The following is a 20,194-nucleotide window of genomic DNA, read 5'->3' on the forward strand; positions in this document are numbered from 1 at the left end:
CCTGATGAAGGACTTTTGCCCAAAATGTCGATTTTACTGCTCCTTGGATGCTGCCTGAGCTGCTTGGTCTTCCAGAACCACTAATCCAGAATCTGATACCAAAATAGGTACTGTGGCCAACTGCATGGATGAACATAGTACATATATAACTAATTCAGTATTCAAACAGATGAAAGATGCTGTTTATACAGAAAATTGTGAAGAGACATTTTTTAATTAAAAAAAAAAGAACTGTTACCATAAATGGCAAAATTCTTATTGAGATGATAAACCAAAGGTTACATAAAAGTTATAATTGGGAAATGGACCATTTGACACAATAGGTCTATATCTATGGTTACAATTCATGAAGTACTGTCTGACTGTTGGATATGTCAAAGGATATGAGTCATGAAAAGCATTTGCTATGTAATCACTAAAATTATAGAGAACATAGAAGTTATAATTACAAACATAAAATTCAAATACTGAAAATGTGTTGCTGGAAAAGCACAGCAGGTCAGGCAGCATCCAAGGAACAGGAGAATCGACATTTCGGGCATAAGCCCTTCTTCATGAAAGAAGGGCTTATGCTCAAAACGTCGATTCTCCTGTTCCTTGGATGCTGCCTGACCTGCTGTGCTTTTCCAGCAACACATTTTCAGCTCTGATCTCCAGCATCTGCAATCCTCACTTTCTCCTCTAAAATTCAAATAGTTGTATTTTATTGAATTCAAACAGTTGAATTTTATTCATCAGAAATTGGAAAATTGAGAGAATATGGATGTTTTTACAATTATGAAATGTTTTACGAGGTTAAGTGGTGAAAGTTTATTCTGCAGAAAGATGTGACAAGTACAAGGGAACATAAAGAACTGTGCAAATGAAGGATTTCAAAAACATTCAAACATACAAATATTAAAACATATAATTTATTACAAGTAGCTATTAAGCCATAAACATTCCAACATAATCTGAGAGGGAAATTGATTTGTATTTGAAATGGAGAAGCATAAAAAGGGCAGAGATAAATGACACAAAAATAAAGTTGATGATTTCAGTCAAGGAGTTAGCAACTGCACAGGTACAAGGATCAAATGAGGCACAAATTGTATTACTTCGCTGTCAAACAAAACTATCATAGTTAATGTTGGCTGAAGCATATTGCCACAAAAATATGTTATCCAGCATTGTAATGTATACTATTACTGACTATATATGTATATATCTTGACATTTTTGGAAAGTACACTTTTCAATTCAAAAGATGCTAGCACCAATAGCAGCAGCAATGCTACATTTGGATAGAGATTCCGAGCCTACAATACTTTTATACAGAAGTCCCAAGGTCCAGTTTTTAGGGCAAAAAATAATGCTGGATTTGAACACAGAATTCTTGCCTCAGGAGGAAGAGCCTTTGCTTTTTCTCTCTTTTTCAGAAGTACCCTCAAAGTCAGATCCAGATACACTGAAAGACCTTATTACAAGTAGAGGGTTCCTAAAGGAGAACTTGAATTCTACAACACAGAAAAGCAAATTCAGCCAGACATAATTAATCCAGAAAAACTCGCCAGTGCCTCCAACTTGTCTGCAAAATAACTTTGCCCCAATACTGTTCTGTAGCCAATCTCTGAATCATATTATTCCTCAATTTAACTTTTTTTTTGCAAAAGTACTTTGAAGATAATATGCTGCGAGATGCTCCAAGGCAAGGAGGTTATGTTTGTGTATTCAAGATGGGTAGTTGTACACATTTGTACAGTTCAAACCTTTTCTTGAAATCTTTACATTTTTGGTTATGTTTACATTGCAATGAACTAGCTCTTTATTTAATATTTAAGGAATCGAATTGATAAGACTCAGATATTGAGATATACTCAGCTTACAAATAGGCAATAACAGTTTTTTAAATTCAAAGTTTCTTCTACCAGAGTGGGAAATGATCAGTTGACCTCTCCTAACTGGATTTTAACAATATAACTAGATCTTCTGGTTTGGCAAAGGAATGACATGGAAATAACTTTTATGATAGCATGTTTTAATGGAAATTAAACTGAATTGTTCCACTAAAATATTAAAAATTAATACATTTCTAACATCTGTCAACTTCAGTTTGCACTGTAAATTTTCTAAATGGCAAAATATACTCAGTTTGTTAGACATCTCTCCCATCAATATTTACCGGAACTTTGTAGTGCCACAATGCCAGGGGCTGTTGCAGCTACCTGCGTAACCATTACTCCATATCCAAACTTTTCACATTTGCTGACCTGTCATATTAACAGAAAAGATGAAGTAAATAAATGCTATGCTTATTATTCCCGGTTGGCATTATATCACAACTTTATTAATAATATTATCAATGCAATATTAATCTATTATTTGAATACAACAACTCTGCTCATTTGTAATTTCAATTCCAGTGCTATCAAGTTTAAGTATTTAATGCCAAAATTCAGGTCGAGAACTCTAAATCAGCGCTGTATATTCATTTTTTCAGTAACAGGAAAAGCTCCATTAATTGGTAAAAGAATTCACAGAATTACAACTTATTATTCAGACAAAAATGGTAATCGGATTTTAAAAAGTAGATAATAATGACTTCAAGAAGCCGTAATTTTCTAATTATTTGCTTGAAAACCAGTAATTAAAAGAGAATGCAAGTTGGCCACACTGTCTGTTAGTTTGTAGAGAATGAAGAATAGCTAAGGTTGCCGAGTATTTTCCTGCTTATAATCCTCTTTATGATGGTTAAGGATGGAACCAATCTCAGCTCTGGTACCCTCTTATTTTGAATGCACTGCTGAGCTAAGGTTTGGACATTTTTTCAGTTGGGAGAGAAAGTAGGGTACAGGATCCAGTACACTGGATTTCATAGCTAGTGACATTTCCTGCCCAATTGTTCCAAAGGTTGACACGAAACCGAGCCCCACTGAAGCAGGCTGCTTTGCGGCTATCTAACAACCCAAGGAACATTAAGCAGCTCACGACCAGACTTCTGACCTGACCTAGGAGTGGCAGCAACAGCTGGGACTGTAACTATCCCTGGAAAAGAAAAGCCAGGAGCCAAATTATGAATAATCTGAGACTCGATTTTGGTGGGGGCCAGAGGAAGAGGTCTTAGATGGACAGGAGGTTGCAGATCATTGTAGAGTCCTTCTGAATAGAAAGGAGTCATCCTATGAAAGAGACAACTATCTCCATTCCACCCCAAGACCCAAGCAGGCTGGTTTTCCACCATCTCAGACGTCCTCCCATTGCCTGAGGGCAGGCAGATTATTAGAAGCCTTGACTTCACTCATTAAATCACAGCCAGATCAGGATTGATGGTAATCCTACATAAAACACACCTAGGAAAGTAATGCTGCAAATTCACCCACCCACAGTGGATTGTAAAAATTGCCCAGAGTCTATACGACTAACTCCCAACATAATGTTTTATTAGAAGAGGTTGTGCAGTGAAGGATGGAATAATATTTAGCAGATCAGAGAATCAAATGGAACTAAAAATAACATCGCAAAAGAATCTCTCATTTGTCCTGGTATGAACTGTAATTAAAACAAAAGAAAGTTCATACACTTGAGTTCCTAATCACATATTAGAAAGACTATTTTGCATAACACAAATATAAATGCACTGAGACTACATTGTGTAAATGTACTGTGACCACATCAATGTAGACTACAAGAACAGTCTTTATTCGGTGGATAATTACAATAATGCTTTGGAAATAGCTTTACTTTCAGAAAGCTGTTCAACTTAAGGTTCACTTATCTTTCCAAAACAAGCCCTGTCAATCAGATGAAAACCAGATATGATTTAGAATATTCCACATTATAGAAATGAAGTTAGCAACACATTTTGAATTTAACTATCATATTCCCCATCCCATGGTTTATAAAGACCTCCAAACTGGCAAAACCCATGGTGCTTTCAAAAGCCAGCATGACTCCTTGAAAATTGTAGGTGGTCTGAAATTATTCCACCATGCAACTGGTTTTTTCAGGACAACTGGATGCAGGTTCACGGCACACTTCAATAACCTACACAGCTCAAAACAATCTAACCCTAACCTTATTGAAGGTGTCAAGAATGGAATGATAACCCCAGAATTGCTGTCCTGTTTTGCCTATTTGACATCAGTCAGCCTGGTGTCAGGAATCCAGCCTCATCTGTTTAAGGTCAGAAGGGAGACCAAAACTCTGAGTCCAAGTCAAAAGATGACAACGTAGTTGCTTCTCATGATGGCCAGAATATGGATCATGAAGTCATGTTGAGCTCTACAGGATATTGGGGAGGACATTTTTAGAATACGACATACAATTCTGGTTGCCCTTCTGAAGGAGAGATGTTGTTAAGCTTGAAAGGATACAGAAAAGATTTACAAGGATGTTGCCAGGACTACAGATTTTGAGCCACACAAAGAGGCTGAATAGTTTGGGGTTTTTTTTCTCCCTTGAGCATCGGAGGCTGAGGGGTGAACTTGGAGAGTTTTTGAAATCATGAGGAGCATGGATAAGGTGAATAGGTCTTTTTCTGATAGTGGAGGAATCCAGAAGAAGAGGGCAGTGGTTCCAGGTGAGAGGGGAAAGATTTAAAAAAGGACCTGAGGGGTAACTTGCACATGTAGAGGGTGGTGCATGTATGCAACGAGCTGCCAGAGGAAGTGATGGAGGCAGGTACAATTACATTTAAAAGGCATCTTGATGGATTTATACAGAGGAAGGATTTAGAGGACATAGGTCTAATGCTGGCAAGTGGGATTAGATCAGATTTGGATGCCTGGTCAGCATGGCCAAATTAGACTGAAGGGTATGGTTCCATGCTTTATTATTCTATGACTCTGGTTGTAAGATTGCTCATTGAGGTGGAAGGTTTGTTTTCAGACGTTTTGTCACCATGCTAGGTAACATCATCAGTGAGCCTCCCGTGAAGCGCTGGTATCACTCACCTTAGGAGAACATGACACAAATAGACATAACATCAGCGCTTCACCGGAGGCTCATTTATGATGTTACCTAACACAGGAATGAAATGTCTGAAAAAACCAATTCTATGACTCTAAGTCAAATTCAGAAGCTAATACAACACCAAAATAACTATTATCTTATTCATATTAGGTGATCAGATGCAGAAAGAATAGTGGGCCTGGATGGTGCAATATGCCAGAACTCGAATAAAATGGCTTCGGTCTTGCCCATATGCGGTTGAAGAAAATGCAGGATCATTAAGAAATGTATAATGAACAAGCAGTATATTAGTCTTAAAGCAGAGGTTGGCACAGAAAAGGAATAGATTGCCCTTGGCATGTGTGTGGAAGCTAACAGAATACAGGTTGTTCTGTTATAATGCATGTTTCGTCAAAATGAATTCGCTGTAACATAATCGACAAATTGGGGACGCTGTTTCTACAGCATGTACTTTTAAAACATATGTTGGCTGTAACACGATTACTGTGCCAACACTTTAAACGCTGTTTCTAAAGTGCGATTTTTCTCTAACTTGGGGTTGTACAAGAACGCAACTAAAGTGTTTACAGAAGTAGGACTGTTTATAGAAGTACTTATAAAAGTGTTTATAGACTGGAGGCCTGTGAGCAGTGGAGTGCCACAAGGATCGGTGCTGAGCCCTCTACTTTTTGTCATTTACATAAATGATTTGGATATGAGCATAAGAGGTACAGTTAGTAAGTTTGCAGATGACACCAAAATTGGAGGTGTAATAGACAGCGAAGAGGGTTACCTCAGATTACAACAGGATCTGGACCAGATGGGCCAAGGGATGAGAAGTGGCAGATGGAGTTTAATTCAGATAAATGCGAGGTGCTGCATTTTGGGAAAGCAAATCTTAGCAGGACTTATACACTTAATGGTAAGGTCCTAGGGAGTGTTGCTGAACAAAGAGACCTTGGAGTGCAGGTTCATAGCTCCTTGAAAGTGGAATCACAGGTAGATAGGATAGTGAAGGCGGCGTTTGGTATGCTTTCCTTTATTGGTCAGAGTATTGAGTACAGGAGTTGGGAGATCATGTTGCAGTTGTACAGGACATTGGTTAGGCCAGTGTTGGAATATTACGTGCAATTCTGGTCTCCTTCCTATTGGAAAGATGTTGTGAAACTTGAAAGAGTTCAGAGAAGATTTACAAGGATGTTGTCAGGGTTGGAGGATTTGAGCTACAGGGAGAGGCTGAACAGGGTGGGGCTGTTTTCCCTGCAGCGTCAGAGGCTGTGGGGTGACCTTATAGAGGTTTACAACATTATGAGGGGCATGGATAGGATAAATAGACAAAGTCTTTTCCCTGGGATCGGGGAGTCCAGAACTAGAGGGCATAGGTTTAGGATGAGAGGGGAAAAATATAAAAGAGACCTAAGGGGCAACTTTTTCACGCAGAGGGTAGTACATGTATGGAATGAGCTGCCAGAGGATGTGGTGAAGACTGGTACAATTGCAACATTTAAGAGGCATTTGGATGGGTATATGAATAGGAAGGGTTTGGAGGGATATGGACCAGATGCTGGCAGGTGGTACTAGATTGGGTTGGGATATCTGGTCAGCGTGGACAGGTTGGACCCAAAGGGTCTATTTCCATGCTGTACACCTCTATGACTAAGTACTGACTGTAACTACAGATGAAATCAAAAAGTGTGGTGCTGGATAAGCAAAGCAGGTCAGACAGCCTTTGTGCACCAGTCATGATTCGGAGATGCTGGTGTTGGATTGGGACGTTCAAAGTTAAAAATCACACAACACCAGGTTATAGTCCAACAGGATTAATTGGAAGTACACGAGCTTTCGGAGTGTCGCTCCTTCATCAGGTGATTGTGGTGGACTCAATCCTAAGACTCAACAGACAATCAAGGTACTTTTCAATGTATAATTCAGTTACATCACACCATAAATTTTTGTTATAAATTCTGTGTCTTAGGATTGAGTCCTCCACTATCACCTGATGAAGGAGCGATGCTCCGAAAGCTAGTGTACTTACAATTAAACCTGATGGACTATAACCTGGTGTTGTGTGATTTTTAATCTGTGGAGCAGAACATTCAATGTTTTGGGCATACACACTTTTAGACTAGAACTTACATGCATCTGCAGTCCTCCCTTTCTCCTGTAGCTACAGATAATGCAGCCAAAAAGCAACATGAAATAGACGAAGATGAAAGTGCCAAGGATAAAATATCTCATCAGGTGACTGTGCAGGAAGAAAAAAAAAACAAGCTACACTGGGTCAGATAAGAATGTAATGATCCAAGGTTTGTACCACAGAGATAAACAATGGAGAAGGAACCATGTAACCAGATGGAGTTGGCCATGATGAATGTTAGAAAGGTTAAGGAGGAAATAAAAAATGAAGTGCCATGGTTAGGGTGCTTAATGGGCTCAGGGTAGTACAGGGAAACATTGTCAAAGGTCAACAGTCCCAAATCCAGGTCATAAATGAGGAGCTAATACCAATTGTTTATCATAAAAGGCATAATATGTACATCCCTTCATTCCTAAATAATCAGTACAAAAGAAATATTGTAAGGTGTCCCACACGTACCTGCAGCTTTTTAGTGAATCTGCTGAACATGTAAACCACACACTCATTGATTGCTCCTGTTTGCTGCAGAAGTAACAAACCTTTTGGAGTAGCAGCAAAGTTTAGCAGATTGTCTAGCAGCATTTCTTCTAAGACCATCCTGACAAGAGAATTATAGGATTTTAAATTTATTTATCCAAGAAATCATGGCCATTTTTGCAACAATAGTGATGAAATAACATAAAAAGCATGGGATTCCATCTGACTATTGTACTAGAAACAGACAAGTGAGCAAGAAGTTAATCTTATTCAAAAACAAAACATTTTTCCTCAGTTATGAACTAATACATTTAAGCAGAAGCAAATCAAATTTTAAAAAAAAACAAATGAAGGTTTATGCTACTGGATTTGATACTTTGTTTATTCAAACATAAAATGTTTTAATTCGCACTACATGGTGATAATCATCCATATAGAAACTGCCTCATTTTCACTCCATTTGAAGTAAAAGCCAGCGACATACTGGGCAAGCAATACTCCAGGATTGATTGAGCAGTGGAGATACATACATAATAACAAACAGGAAATTTGGCAAGGGGTAACCTTGACCATTTTTGACCATTTTTCCTTTTTATATCACCAGAGTCACCCTTAAGACATTCCCATCCAGGCAAACACATTGGCATATGGAAGCAGAAATCTGTTTGACACAATCTGACAACATTCTAATTACTTTTCGACATGACCAGTTTGGTCACATTCAAGAAAGGCCCGGATCCCACAGTCAACTCACACAGGTGACTGGCATTCAAACTCAATGCCCAACAAGCCCAGTTGTGTCTGTCCTGAATTACAAATGGGGGCTGGAGGGGAGGCAATCAAAGTGGCAATCCCCCTGGACAGGTAAATAGAACCTTAGTCTATTGTTTTGGGATAGGAGTTTGAATCCCACCATGTCAGATGGTGAAATTTAAATTTGTTAAAGATCTGGAATTAAAGGCTATGCTAATGGCAACAGCATAACCATTGTTGATTGTTGTAAAAGTCTATATGGTTCACTAATGTGCTTTTTGGTAAGGAAATCTACCATTGCTACCTAATCTGGCCTACATGTGACTCCAGACTGCAGCATGTTGTCGATTCTTAACTGTCCATTAGTTAATTAGGGATGGGAAATATTTGCTGTTTTACATTGCCTACATTTTATGAATGAATAAAAAAAAGTCATTGCAGAGATTCTGTTGGAACAAGTAGATCTTTACATCATCAAGCATGATCACAAATGATTGTAAAACAATAATGCAGTTGCACCTACGTATTTTGCAGTTCCTGGGCTGTTGCACCTGATTCATTTCCTGCTACTGGAGTAGGTGTTCGTTCTGAAAGTGAACAGGCCTGATTCACAAAACAAATGTTAAAATTGAGTTTAAAAATTACATAATTATAAGATTAATCTTATCCACCTTTTAAAAGCAAAGAATGCATAAAATACATAACATGAAATCATATTGAAAAATACAAAAAATATCAATAAAGGCAGTTTCCACTCAGAAAGATTTAGAATAAACTATTAACTATAAGAAATGCATGGGTATTTTAAAGTTTTTAAAACATCAAGATCATTAAATATTCTGCTAACTTAAATTCTGTAGGCAACGAGCACATTTTTGCTTACTGGCAGACTCCCCATGATAACTCTCTCAGTGAGTTAAATGATAGCAAGTTTTGGAAAATTATGGGGGAAATTATATATTGAAGCTGGAAAGTTTAGAGCTCTTTTTCATGGAAAATGGATAAATTAAGATTTTGCAAATGCATTTTTGAGTGTGTTTAGGGTGTTTAAATCTACCACGCCATTCATTAGGTATGGATGAGTAAATTAGTGATGTTTATGTTTATTAATATTCATACCTGTATGTTTAACTTTATCCTTTTTCAACCTTAAAACTGATAACACACATCAAGATAGCATCTAACATATCCAAGATCAACCAAGACACTTGCTATTTTGTAGTGCTAGATAAGGGAATGAAGCTTCATACTGGAATGGAGCTATTCAAAATTCAATTTGTGAATGAATAAATCATGGTGACTATATCACACAAGGAACCGATATAAGATGTTGGTGGACAATTAACAGTTACAAAAAGTTAACATAAAAACAACTCCAAACACTGATGGCAAGTAGCAAGCTTTGTGAATAGAACTTTAGTAAATATTTAGCGCATTTGCAACAGACTAGTCAATTATATATGGCAGTGCATATGAAGAATCAAGGGCCGCACAGTCAAGAATGTTTTAGCTCATATAGTACATTTTTAAAAAAAATTATCCATTTTGTGGGATGTGGGTGTCACTGGCTGACCAGAGTTTATTGCTTATCTCTAGTTACCCTGGAGGTGGTGCTGACCTGCCTTCTTGAGGGGTTGGTAGATGGTATCTAGATCTATGCATTTGTTTATGGTGTTGTGGTTGGAGTGCCAGGCCTCTAGGAATTCTCTGGCATGTCTTTGCTTAGCCTGTCCCAGGATGGATGTGTTGTCCCAGTCGAAATGGTGGGTTTTTTTCATCCGTGTGTAGGGCTACGAGGGAGAGAGGGTCGTGTCTTTTAGTGGCTAGCTGGTGTTCCTGTATCCTGATGACTAACTTTCTTCCTGTTTGTCCTACGTAGTGTTTGTGTCAGTCCTTGCATGGAATTTTGTAGATGACGTTGGTTTTGTCCATGGGTTGTACTGGGTCTTTTAAGTTTGTTAGTTTTTGTTTGAGAGTGCTGGTGGGTTTGTGTGCTACTAGGATTCTGAGGGGTCTTAGTAGTCTGGCTATCATTTCTGAAACTTCTTTGATGTATGGTAAGGCGGTAAGGGTTTCTGGCTGCGTTTGGTCTGCTTATCGTGGTTTTGTCTTGAGGAATCTGCGGACTGTATCTTTTGAGTATCCGTTCTTCTTGAATACGTTGTATAGGTGGTTCTCCTCTGTTTAACTAACACCAGCAACCATCCCAAAACACACAAACGAAGCTGTATCAGAACACTATTCCAACGAGCCACCACACACTGCAGCACAGATGAACTTCGGAAAACAGAGGAGAAATTTACAAACGCCTTTTGTCAATCTAAGTATAACATATCAATAGGGCCTCATTTATGTGCAATTACCTACAGCACATTATTTCTATGAATATCACCAGTAATTTAGTCAGAAATTATCTCCCCTTGAAGAAACTGTGCTGATTCTGCCCAATTACCTTGAGATTTTGAAGTGTGCAGCAACCATCTTAATGATATAACACCTTTCACAAGACAGACATCAAATTACAAGTCTATACTTTCCTGCTTCTCTCTTTTCTTGATTACAGGGAGTTTATTTGTAGTATCCAATCTAATGAAACCTTTTATTGAATCTAGGAAAGACCTGCATTACAGTGACTCATGTTGAGGAACGCCTCTCAAGTCCACAAGCCTGAACCAAACATCTGTTTTCTTTTGCCATTTAACACATTTGATCTCCTACTTACAATCTATCTTTGATCTGCTGTAGTCTTCCAGGGAAGCCCAAAATAAGCTAAAGAAACAGCACCTCATTTTCCTCGTAAAATCTCTACAACCTCAACATTAAGTTCAATAAATTCAGACCATGAAATTTGTCCTTTTCTTTTAAAACTAATTTCCAGAACTATTTTTCACAGTTTTGTTTTCAGTCAGACTTGACTTATATTCTCCTTTTAACAGATAGTGTTGGTCTGTGTTTTGCCCTTTCTCAAAAGTCATATTGGCTCCTTTCCTTTTTGTTCTGTTACCCTTTAATCTCTAACTGTCTTTGCTCTCTAACCTTTCCCTGATCTTCTGTTCCACCTGCTGCTTCCACAGTTTTCACCAGCATAAAACCTGCATTTTGCCCTGTACTTTTAGTTCCAAAGGATCATCATATTGGACTTGAAATTTTAATGCAGTCTCTCTATCCATAGATGTGGCCAAGTTTCTCCAGCACTTTGTTTCTATTCAAAGCACATTTTTGAAGTTAAAACATGGATGCTTACAAGAAAATTAATACACTACACCATATTTTCTTTTTATTTGCTAGTTTAACTGCTTCATTTGACTGATTCACAATTTCGTAATAGCTCCTAGGGGAACAGAATTTCTAAGCTCACTAATTAACACACACTGGAATAAAATTAATGCAAAAATTTAAGAATGATACTTAAAGTAACTTGACTTAATGTTCAAAAGATCCCTCAGTTGCATCATTATCTCTGCTGCTTCAAAGTAGAGGGCTCTGGGTGTCCTTGAGCATTAATTGCAAAAAACTAGTCTGCAGGTATTGCAGATGATAAGGAAGGCAAATAGAATTTTGGCATTTATTGCTAAAGGAATAAAGCATAAAAGTAGAGGAGTGTTGCTTCCCATTATGATAGAACACCATCTTTCTGAAAAGGTTAGACACAAAAAAAAACCTTGGCCAGGTCAGTTGCAGTGATTCATGCTATATCAATAATTGTTACCTTCTTCCATGCTTTGGAGATGGATTCATGCAAACCATAAGGCATTAGTACATCTAGACCTTCACACGTATTATACATCTGGCGACAGACAAAGATGAAAGCCCCTTTCAGAGCAGTGGATGGCTCTGTTGAAGCTAAAGGAGGAGCCTCTCCATCAAGCAACCTTTTGGTGAACTCAGCAATTAGTTGTGCAGCAGAAGGACTGACAAAATAAAAACAAGATGTAACTCTATTATACATGGTTCATTAAAAAGAATTCTCTAAATTTTTTTTAAAAATTCAAATTTCTGTTGCTTGATTACCCACCACCACTGTCAACTGGATGCTGACTACCAAGTTTTAGGGATGGCATAGCTCTATATATTAACTGCTTTTAATGTTCGGTATGCAGGTAACTTTTTTAGTAACTTCATTTGTTTCATGTCTCAACTGACCCTGGAATGCCCTTCTTAGTTGCATTGGATTAGGATGCACTCAGTCTTGGTTTTTAAAAAATGGGCAACTATTGACCTATGAGTTACAGACTGTGGAGGTATACAACGCTGATACAGCTAATGCGCCCACAATATCTCAATTTTGGAATTCTGATCTTAACTTCATGTGATCTTACAAGGTAAGTGTAATTTGTTAGCTTGGATAGAGGATAGGCTAACTGCCAGAAAGCAGAACTCATAATAAATGAGTCTTTTTCTGGTTGGCAGGATGTAACTAGTGGGGTGCCACAGGACTTGGTCCTTGGGCCTAACTATTTACTACCTATTACCATATCAAAGTCATTAGTATAGAAAGTGTTATCATCAAATTTGTAGAAGATACTAAAATAGGGGCAAAGTAAGCTGCAATTAAGAAATAAGAATGGTTAGGTAGGGCAAGTGCCAACATTTGGCAGATGAAGTTTAACATGGATACATTTGAAGTTATCCATTTTGGATGAAGGAATGGAAAGGAAACTTCAATGTGCTTCAATGTAGAAGGTTCTGGGTGTCCTCGTGCATTAATTGAAGAAATCTAGTCTTCAGGTACAGCAGATAATAAGGAAGGCATATAGAATTTTGGCATTTATTGCCAAAGAAATAAAGCATAAAAGTAGGGAAGTGTTGATTCAAATGTACAAGGCATTAGTTAAGACCTCACGTGAAATACTACGTACAATTTTGGTCCCCATACTTAAGGAGGGATATCACTGGATTGGAAGCAGTTCCGATGAGGCTCACTACATTGATTCCAGAGATGAGGGATTTATTTATAAAGAGAGATGAACAGTTCATGCCTAAACTTGGAGTTTAGAAAAATGAGAAGACATCTAATTAAGATGTAAAAGATCCTAAAGGGGACTGACAAAGTAGATGTTGAGAGGATATTTCCTCATCTGGGGAAATCTAGAATGAGAGGCCATGCTTTAGGATAAGGGTTAGCACAATTAAAACAGATATAAAAAAGATAAATTACTTCTTTCAAAGTGTTGCAAATCTGTGGAATTAATTATGCCAAACTGTGGCAGCACGGTGGCTCAGTGATTAGCACTGCTTACTCACAGCACCAGGGTCCCAGGTTCAATCCCAGCCTCGGGTGACTGTCTGTAGGGTTTGCACATTCTCTTCATGTCTGCGTAGGTTTCCTCCCACAGTCCAAAGATGTGCAAGTCAGAAGAATTGGCAATGCTAAATTGCCCATAGTCTTTGGTGCTTTAGTCAGGGGTAAATATGGGGAATGAGTCTGGGTGGGTTACTCTCCAGAGGGTCGGTGTGGTCCCTCTCCTCTCCAGAGAGTCGGTGTGGACTTATTGGGACAAAGGGTCCGTTTCCACACTGTAAGGAATCTAATCTAATTGAGTAAATTTGAGGAACTAGACAAAATTTTAATTTGTAAGTCGTTGAGAAGTTGTGAGGCATAGACAAGAAAGTGAAGTTGAGGCCTAATGAGGTCAGTCATGATTGTATGACTAATAGCAGAGCAAGTTCACAAGGCTGAATTGCCTACTCCTAGTTCTTATGTTGCTATGAATGGCAAGAATAAACGGGAGAGTCAAAAGTCTTTTATCCGTTACAATGAAAGCACCATAGCTGGATTCAGTTATGAAACTTAGCCGTCAAAAGAGAATTAGAACTTGCGCCCAAGAGATCACAAGATTACATATTTTAAGCACAAACTAAAGTTCTCTTTCTCTTAAGCTTTATGCATGTCCTTACCAGTTACTTGCAGCATATTTATTATTTTCACCAAAAAGCAGCAGCGAAAGCCCTCGATCTGTGGATGCTATCCTTGCCAAGATATCAGCTGTGTTTATCAGCACTGTTTCAACACAGGTAACTAACATCTATTCAACATAAATAAATCAACATCACATTCAATAATGCTGTTGTATATCAACTTTTGGGAGGAAAATAACTAAAACACAATTAAAAGATATGACGTAGCAATTTAGCAGAAAAAGTTGCTTTACAGATTTGGTTTTGCAAGTGCTGGTGCAAGAAAAATAATATACTAACATCTTTTGATAAAATTTTTATAGAAACAAATTTCTGTAATTGAAGGCAAGAAATTGTTGTAGGAATGATGTACAGGTTGGTTAACCATTATCAGAATATTGCAGAAAGAATAAAGCAAGAAATAATAGAAGCTGGTCAGGAAGGTAGAGGATGACCTTTATCTAGACTGGGAAAAAAAGTGACAAAGACTGTCTTGATGAGGTGTTCATAAAAAAGGTTTTCAGCATAGTTTTTATAATAGCACATTCTGGAGCTAACCAGAGAGGAGGATGCATTTCCCTACATTTCTTAGCTGCTTTCAGTTCGGATGATGAATCACCAGACTTGAAACATTAACTCTGCTTTCTTTCCATAGATGCTGCCAGACCTGCTGGGTTTCAGTAGAAATTTTGTTTTTTTTGTTTCAGATCTCCAGCATCTGAAACTCTATTTTTATTTTAGATACGGTATTGTGCAACAAGATCAGATGAAACAACCCTTGTTAGCAGCAATTATTATATAACAGAATTTTACATTCAGTTCAAAGGAGAGAGAAGTTGATCAAAGACTAGCATTTCAGACTAAAATAAGGTAAATTATGATGCCATGAAAGCAGAGGTAACTAAAATAAACTAGCAATTTAGGTTAAGGGTTTTGATATAGATGTGAAATGGTAAGACATTTAACAGGATTGTTCAGAACACCCAGAATGATATATTCTAATGAGAGTGAAAAAAATCAAGGGAGAGACCCATGATCCATAGCAATCTGAAAGTTAAACATTGTGTCAAAGTTATAAGAAAAATAGAATAAAGCAAATTAGGGTGACAAGTCAAAAATCAATGAGAAAAAGTACTAAAAGTAAGAAAACTTAGTATATCTAATTAACTTTTTCTCATTCTAAATCAGAGTCAGAGTCATACAGTATAGAAACAGACTCTTTAGCCCAACTAGTCCACGCCAACCATGTTCCCAAACTAAACTAGTCCCTTCTGCTTGGCGATGTTTCTCTAAACTTTTCAAATTCATGCGCTTATTTAAATGTCTTTTAAACATTGCAATTGTATCTGCATCTGCTTCTTCCTCTAGCAATTCATTCCATACATTAACTACTCTCACATCCTTTTTAAAGTCTTTCGCCTCTCACCTTAAAAATATGCCAGCTAGTTTTCAATTTGCCACCTTAGGGAAAAGACCTTTACTATTCATCTTATCTTTGCCCCTCATGATTTTATAAACCTCTATAATGTTACCCCTCAACCTCCTATGTTCTACTGAAAATTTCCCTAGGCTATCCAGCCTACTGTTACATTTTAGAATCAGGGATATACAGCATTAAAACAGACACTTTGGTCCAACTCGTCCATGCTGACCAGATGTCCTAAATCAATCTAGTGCCATTTGCTAGTGTTTGGCCCATATCCATCAAAACCCTTCCTATTCATAAACTCATCCAGATGCCTTTGAAATGTTGTAATTGTACCAGCCTCCACCACTTTCTCTGGTAACTTATTTCATGCACACAACACTAATTGTGTGGAAAAATGCACCCCTTGGATCCTTTTTAAATCTTTCCCCTTTCACCTTAAACCTATGCCCTCTAGTTTTGGACTCACCCACTATGGAGTTTGGCTATTCAACCTATCCATGCCCCTCATGATCTTATAAACCTCTATAAGGTCACGCCTCAGCCTCCGTATCTCCAGACAAAACAGCCTCAGTCCATCCAGCCTCTCCCTATAGCTCAAACCCTCCAACCCTGGCAACATCATTGTAGATTTTTTCTGAATCTTTTCAAGTTTCACAGCATCTTTCCTATAGCAGGGAGACCAGAATAGCACACAACATTCCAAAGGCAGCCTAACCAAAATCCTATATAATGGCAACGTGACTTCCCAACTCCTATACTCAGAGCACTGACCAATTAAGGCAAGTATACCAAGTGCCTTCTTGACTATTCTGTCTACATGGGACTCCACTTTCAAGGAACTATGAACCTGTACTCCAAGGTCTCTTTGTTCAGCAGCTGGCAAATGGAATGCAATATGGGAAATGTGAGGTTATGCTCTTTGGCAGAAAGAAGAGCAGGTAAATATCAATTAAATGGAGAAAGACTGCAGAGGAATTTAGAATTCTCATGCACAGATCACAGGACGAGTATACATGTTCAACAGGTAATAGGGAAGGTAAATGAAATGTTAATTTTTATTTCATAGAGACATCTTACTAAAACAATGCAAAATATTCATTAGGCTATGGCTAGAATATTGCTAATACTTTTTGGTCCCATTATGTAAGGAAAGATGCACCAGTATTGGAGATAGTCCAAAGAAAATTCACCAGTTTAAATCTGGGTATGGAGAGAATTATTTTTATTAGGATAAATTGAGTAGTTGGGCCTGTATTTATTTGAGTAGAGATGAACAAGAGTCAATTGTATTGACATGCATAAAATACTTAGGGGACTTGACAGGCTAGATGCGTAGAGGTTGTTTCGCTTTGTGAGAGAGTCAAAAACCCAGATGGCATAATTACAAAATAAGCAGTTGCCCATTTAAGACACAGTAATGAATCTGTGGGCTTCTTTATCGAGAGCAGTGAGGATGCTGCATGATTAAGAATATTCAAGGCTGAGACAGACAGATTTTTAATCAGTAAGGGAATAAAGGGCTTTGGGGAAAAGACAGTACATTGAAGTTGAAGATTATCAGATCAGATGTGATCTCATTGAATGGTAGGGCAGACTTGATGTGTCAAATGGCCTACTTCTGCTCCTATGCCCTATGGCCTAAGGCAGGAAACAACTGGTCCATTAGCTTCACTTATTACAAACGCGGAAATCACAACATTGAGCAGTATTTCTTTATTTAACAAAAAGCTAGAATAAACAAAATGCCTTTTCAACATTATATTCTGTATTGGATCAAATTTACTGTTGTTTCACATCACCATGAACAATGTGGCAAAACATTACTTACTTAACTGATATGTATCTAGAAATATTGGTATATACCTAAAACTTTGGGTGCGCAGGATGTAATCCTGTCCTTGAATGACTGGGAATGGTAAGGAGGAGGTGGGATTAAATGATGTGGAGTGAAACAGAAAAATAGCTTCATTGCTCTCAATATCATAAACAGCAAAGTACAGTGTTTTTTTTATCGTATCTGCTAAACATGCTGTTTGTATTAAGCACTTGGTGAACTAACCACAAGAGAATTAAAAAATTGAAATCAGGTTTAGCTAGATATGTAGGAATTATTCTACATTAATTCTGCCCAATTGACATTTTAATCAGCAGTGCATCTGTTTCATCTAATATGACAGGAGGCACATTTCCAGCTTACTATACTGGGAACAAAACAGACTATTTAGAGCCAAAATGTGTCATAGTGTAGTACCCCCATTTTCATTTAAACAAAGCTTCAAGCTACATGCAATTAAAAGCATAAAATGAAAATAGTTATAATTCAAATTAAATTTGTAAAGCACTACTAACATTTGTTGAAATTATCCCCACCTGATCATCTTTTAGCCATGTGGATATTGGAAAAAGAAGGGAATCAATAATAATGTTTCTGTACAAGCACTCAGTAGCACATTCCTTTCGGCCACATAACATGCGCAATACTTCCATCACAAGATTTGCAGGAGCAAAAGAATCTGAAAGAAAAAATACTTGATACATATTTAAGAGTGTTCAACAGCAGACTTCTCAAAATTTGATGGAAAGGCACAGAAGGCCCAACACTATTTAAAAAAGGAAAGGAATGTGTGTCATTTCTAGCAAAGTTCTGTCAAATGGATTCCATTCGTATGATAAATTTGACATTTGAGGTAGAGGCCCATTGTCAAGCTGCTCCTGAAAACATTACATATCTCCACTTTTCAGATACTGGCATACCCCAAGTGTATTTCTACCATTTTCTATTTTTATTTCTATTTTTCAATTGCAGTCTTAATCTTTTTGACGGTATAGACCTTTCGTAAAGAACATATCGCAGCGATTGGTTATTACCTCTTTGTGTAGTATTTGCATTCTGTGCTGATTTTTGGTTCTGATGCATCATCTGGATTAACAGTACTAACAAATCCATCAGAGCCACCGGTTCTGTTTTTTTAAAAAAAGTTATCCATTAGTTTATGGAATTAGTGTTGATGAATACATGACTCGTGGCTTCATTCATTATACATTAGAAAGGAGGGATTTTTCACGGCAAAGTTGTCAAATACAGAGAAAGTTGTTAATTGAATTCAAGACTCAGTACTGTCTCAAGTATAATTGATATATACAATTTCCAAATCTGAAGTGGTTGGTAATTGAGAGATAACAGCAGTGCCTGTACAACAGTGGCTGAGAGAAAGGGGAAGGAAAATGGAGTTTAAACAATTTCTTTTACACATCTAATTTGCAGCACACATTTTATACTTTCTGGTGAACAAATAGCAGTGGTTTGTTTCCATTTAAAATCAAATGGATAATACTTGCATATTTTGTATTAAAAAATGTACTTAATTGGATTAATTATCAACCCCAATCTTTCTTGCCTACAATTCCATATTCCATTATTTTATTTAGTGTGTTTTTTTTTCTGACCTAACAATTTAGGAATGCAAGAGGAAGCAAATCTTCAATATTTGCAACATTTTCTTTCTGCTTAAACTTAGACAAATGTTTTTTGACAGCATTACGCTAGGTCATTGTTGAAATATATTCACTTGAGGTGTCAGTTGCAGCAATGCTCAAATTGTGTTTAGTGCTTAGTTACGGAATAATTGTTTTCACATTGCTTTATTTAGAATTATTTCTTAGCATGGTTTCTTGTGCTGCCTGAAATGTTTTGGCAGGTTCACAGAACAGGTGATTACTGACATAGATGGGAATTTTGATTTGTACCTACATTGCATTTCATGACACTGGAACTGTGGATGTGCTAAAATGTAATGTGCTGAAAGCTCAACACGTCCTGTAGGAATATGTCTCTAAAGGCATTCTGAGCACGATTTTTAGAAATTTATGCTACGTGCATTAAATACACAATCAAAAACAAAATCTACAAAGCTTTGTATTTCAGAGGTTCTCTGAATGCGTAATTTAGATATTCTCTTAGACACACTGCTTACCAAAAAAAAACATATTCTAGAAAAAAAACATTATGGCTACACTATGGAACAAACAGGCAATTTCAGAGAATATAAGTAATGGGCAGGTATTTTAATTGAATGAATAAATAAAGAAGGAAAACACAGAAGAATGATCAGTTTTTGGATAATGTAGTCAAATAACCAAAAGCATATTAACAAAGACATTAAAGAAACGGGAACATGTGAATGGGATAAACACAGAGGACTCAGTAATGCACAAGGACATAGGGAGGTGATAACCACAGCAAATATTCTAAGTCTGGAATCTCATTTCCCACACAAATTTCTGTTTCAAAGCCTCACTAATACAGTTCTCAAATTTTTTATTTCCCTATTTTCATAGCCCATGGGATCGGACTGGATCGAACAACCTCCACTGAGCACTCCCACAAGGGTGAATGTTAAGCAATTACTGAAACAAATTTCCCTTGTGAAACATCACTGTTTTGCCAATTAGCATTCCACCATATTTGATACCAGCTTTTCAAAAAAAAGTAAAAAAAAACTTTTTTTCACAACTCATCCTGCACAAACAACATGAGTTTAATTACCCATTTCAAGCCACAATCATAGAATG

The 20,194-nt window shown here is 37.3% G+C and overlaps 1 protein-coding gene across 3 annotated transcripts in view; it reads right to left on the reverse strand.

Annotated features, from left to right (window-relative positions):
* tbc1d32 (TBC1 domain family, member 32) overlaps window positions 1–20,194 on the reverse strand; it is a 254,565-nt gene that overhangs the window by 127,534 nt on the left and 106,837 nt on the right. For 2 of the 3 annotated variants that reach the window (XM_060850896.1, XM_060850912.1), the window contains 7 exons: window positions 18,491–18,583; window positions 17,993–18,150; window positions 14,194–14,321; window positions 12,005–12,206; window positions 8,819–8,898; window positions 7,525–7,663; window positions 2,161–2,248 (listed from right to left, as the gene is read on the reverse strand). In XM_060850896.1, coding sequence (XP_060706879.1) covers window positions 2,161–2,248; window positions 7,525–7,663; window positions 8,819–8,898; window positions 12,005–12,206; window positions 14,194–14,321; window positions 17,993–18,150; window positions 18,491–18,583 — 888 coding nt within the window. The remainder of the gene's footprint in view (window positions 1–2,160; window positions 2,249–7,524; window positions 7,664–8,818; window positions 8,899–12,004; window positions 12,207–14,193; window positions 14,322–17,992; window positions 18,151–18,490; window positions 18,584–20,194) is intronic. The other variant, XM_060850904.1, reaches the window with a different exon arrangement.

Source organism: Hemiscyllium ocellatum, chromosome 3 (assembly GCF_020745735.1).
Source record: "Hemiscyllium ocellatum isolate sHemOce1 chromosome 3, sHemOce1.pat.X.cur, whole genome shotgun sequence".
In the NCBI taxonomy this organism is placed as follows: domain Eukaryota; kingdom Metazoa; phylum Chordata; class Chondrichthyes; order Orectolobiformes; family Hemiscylliidae; genus Hemiscyllium; species Hemiscyllium ocellatum.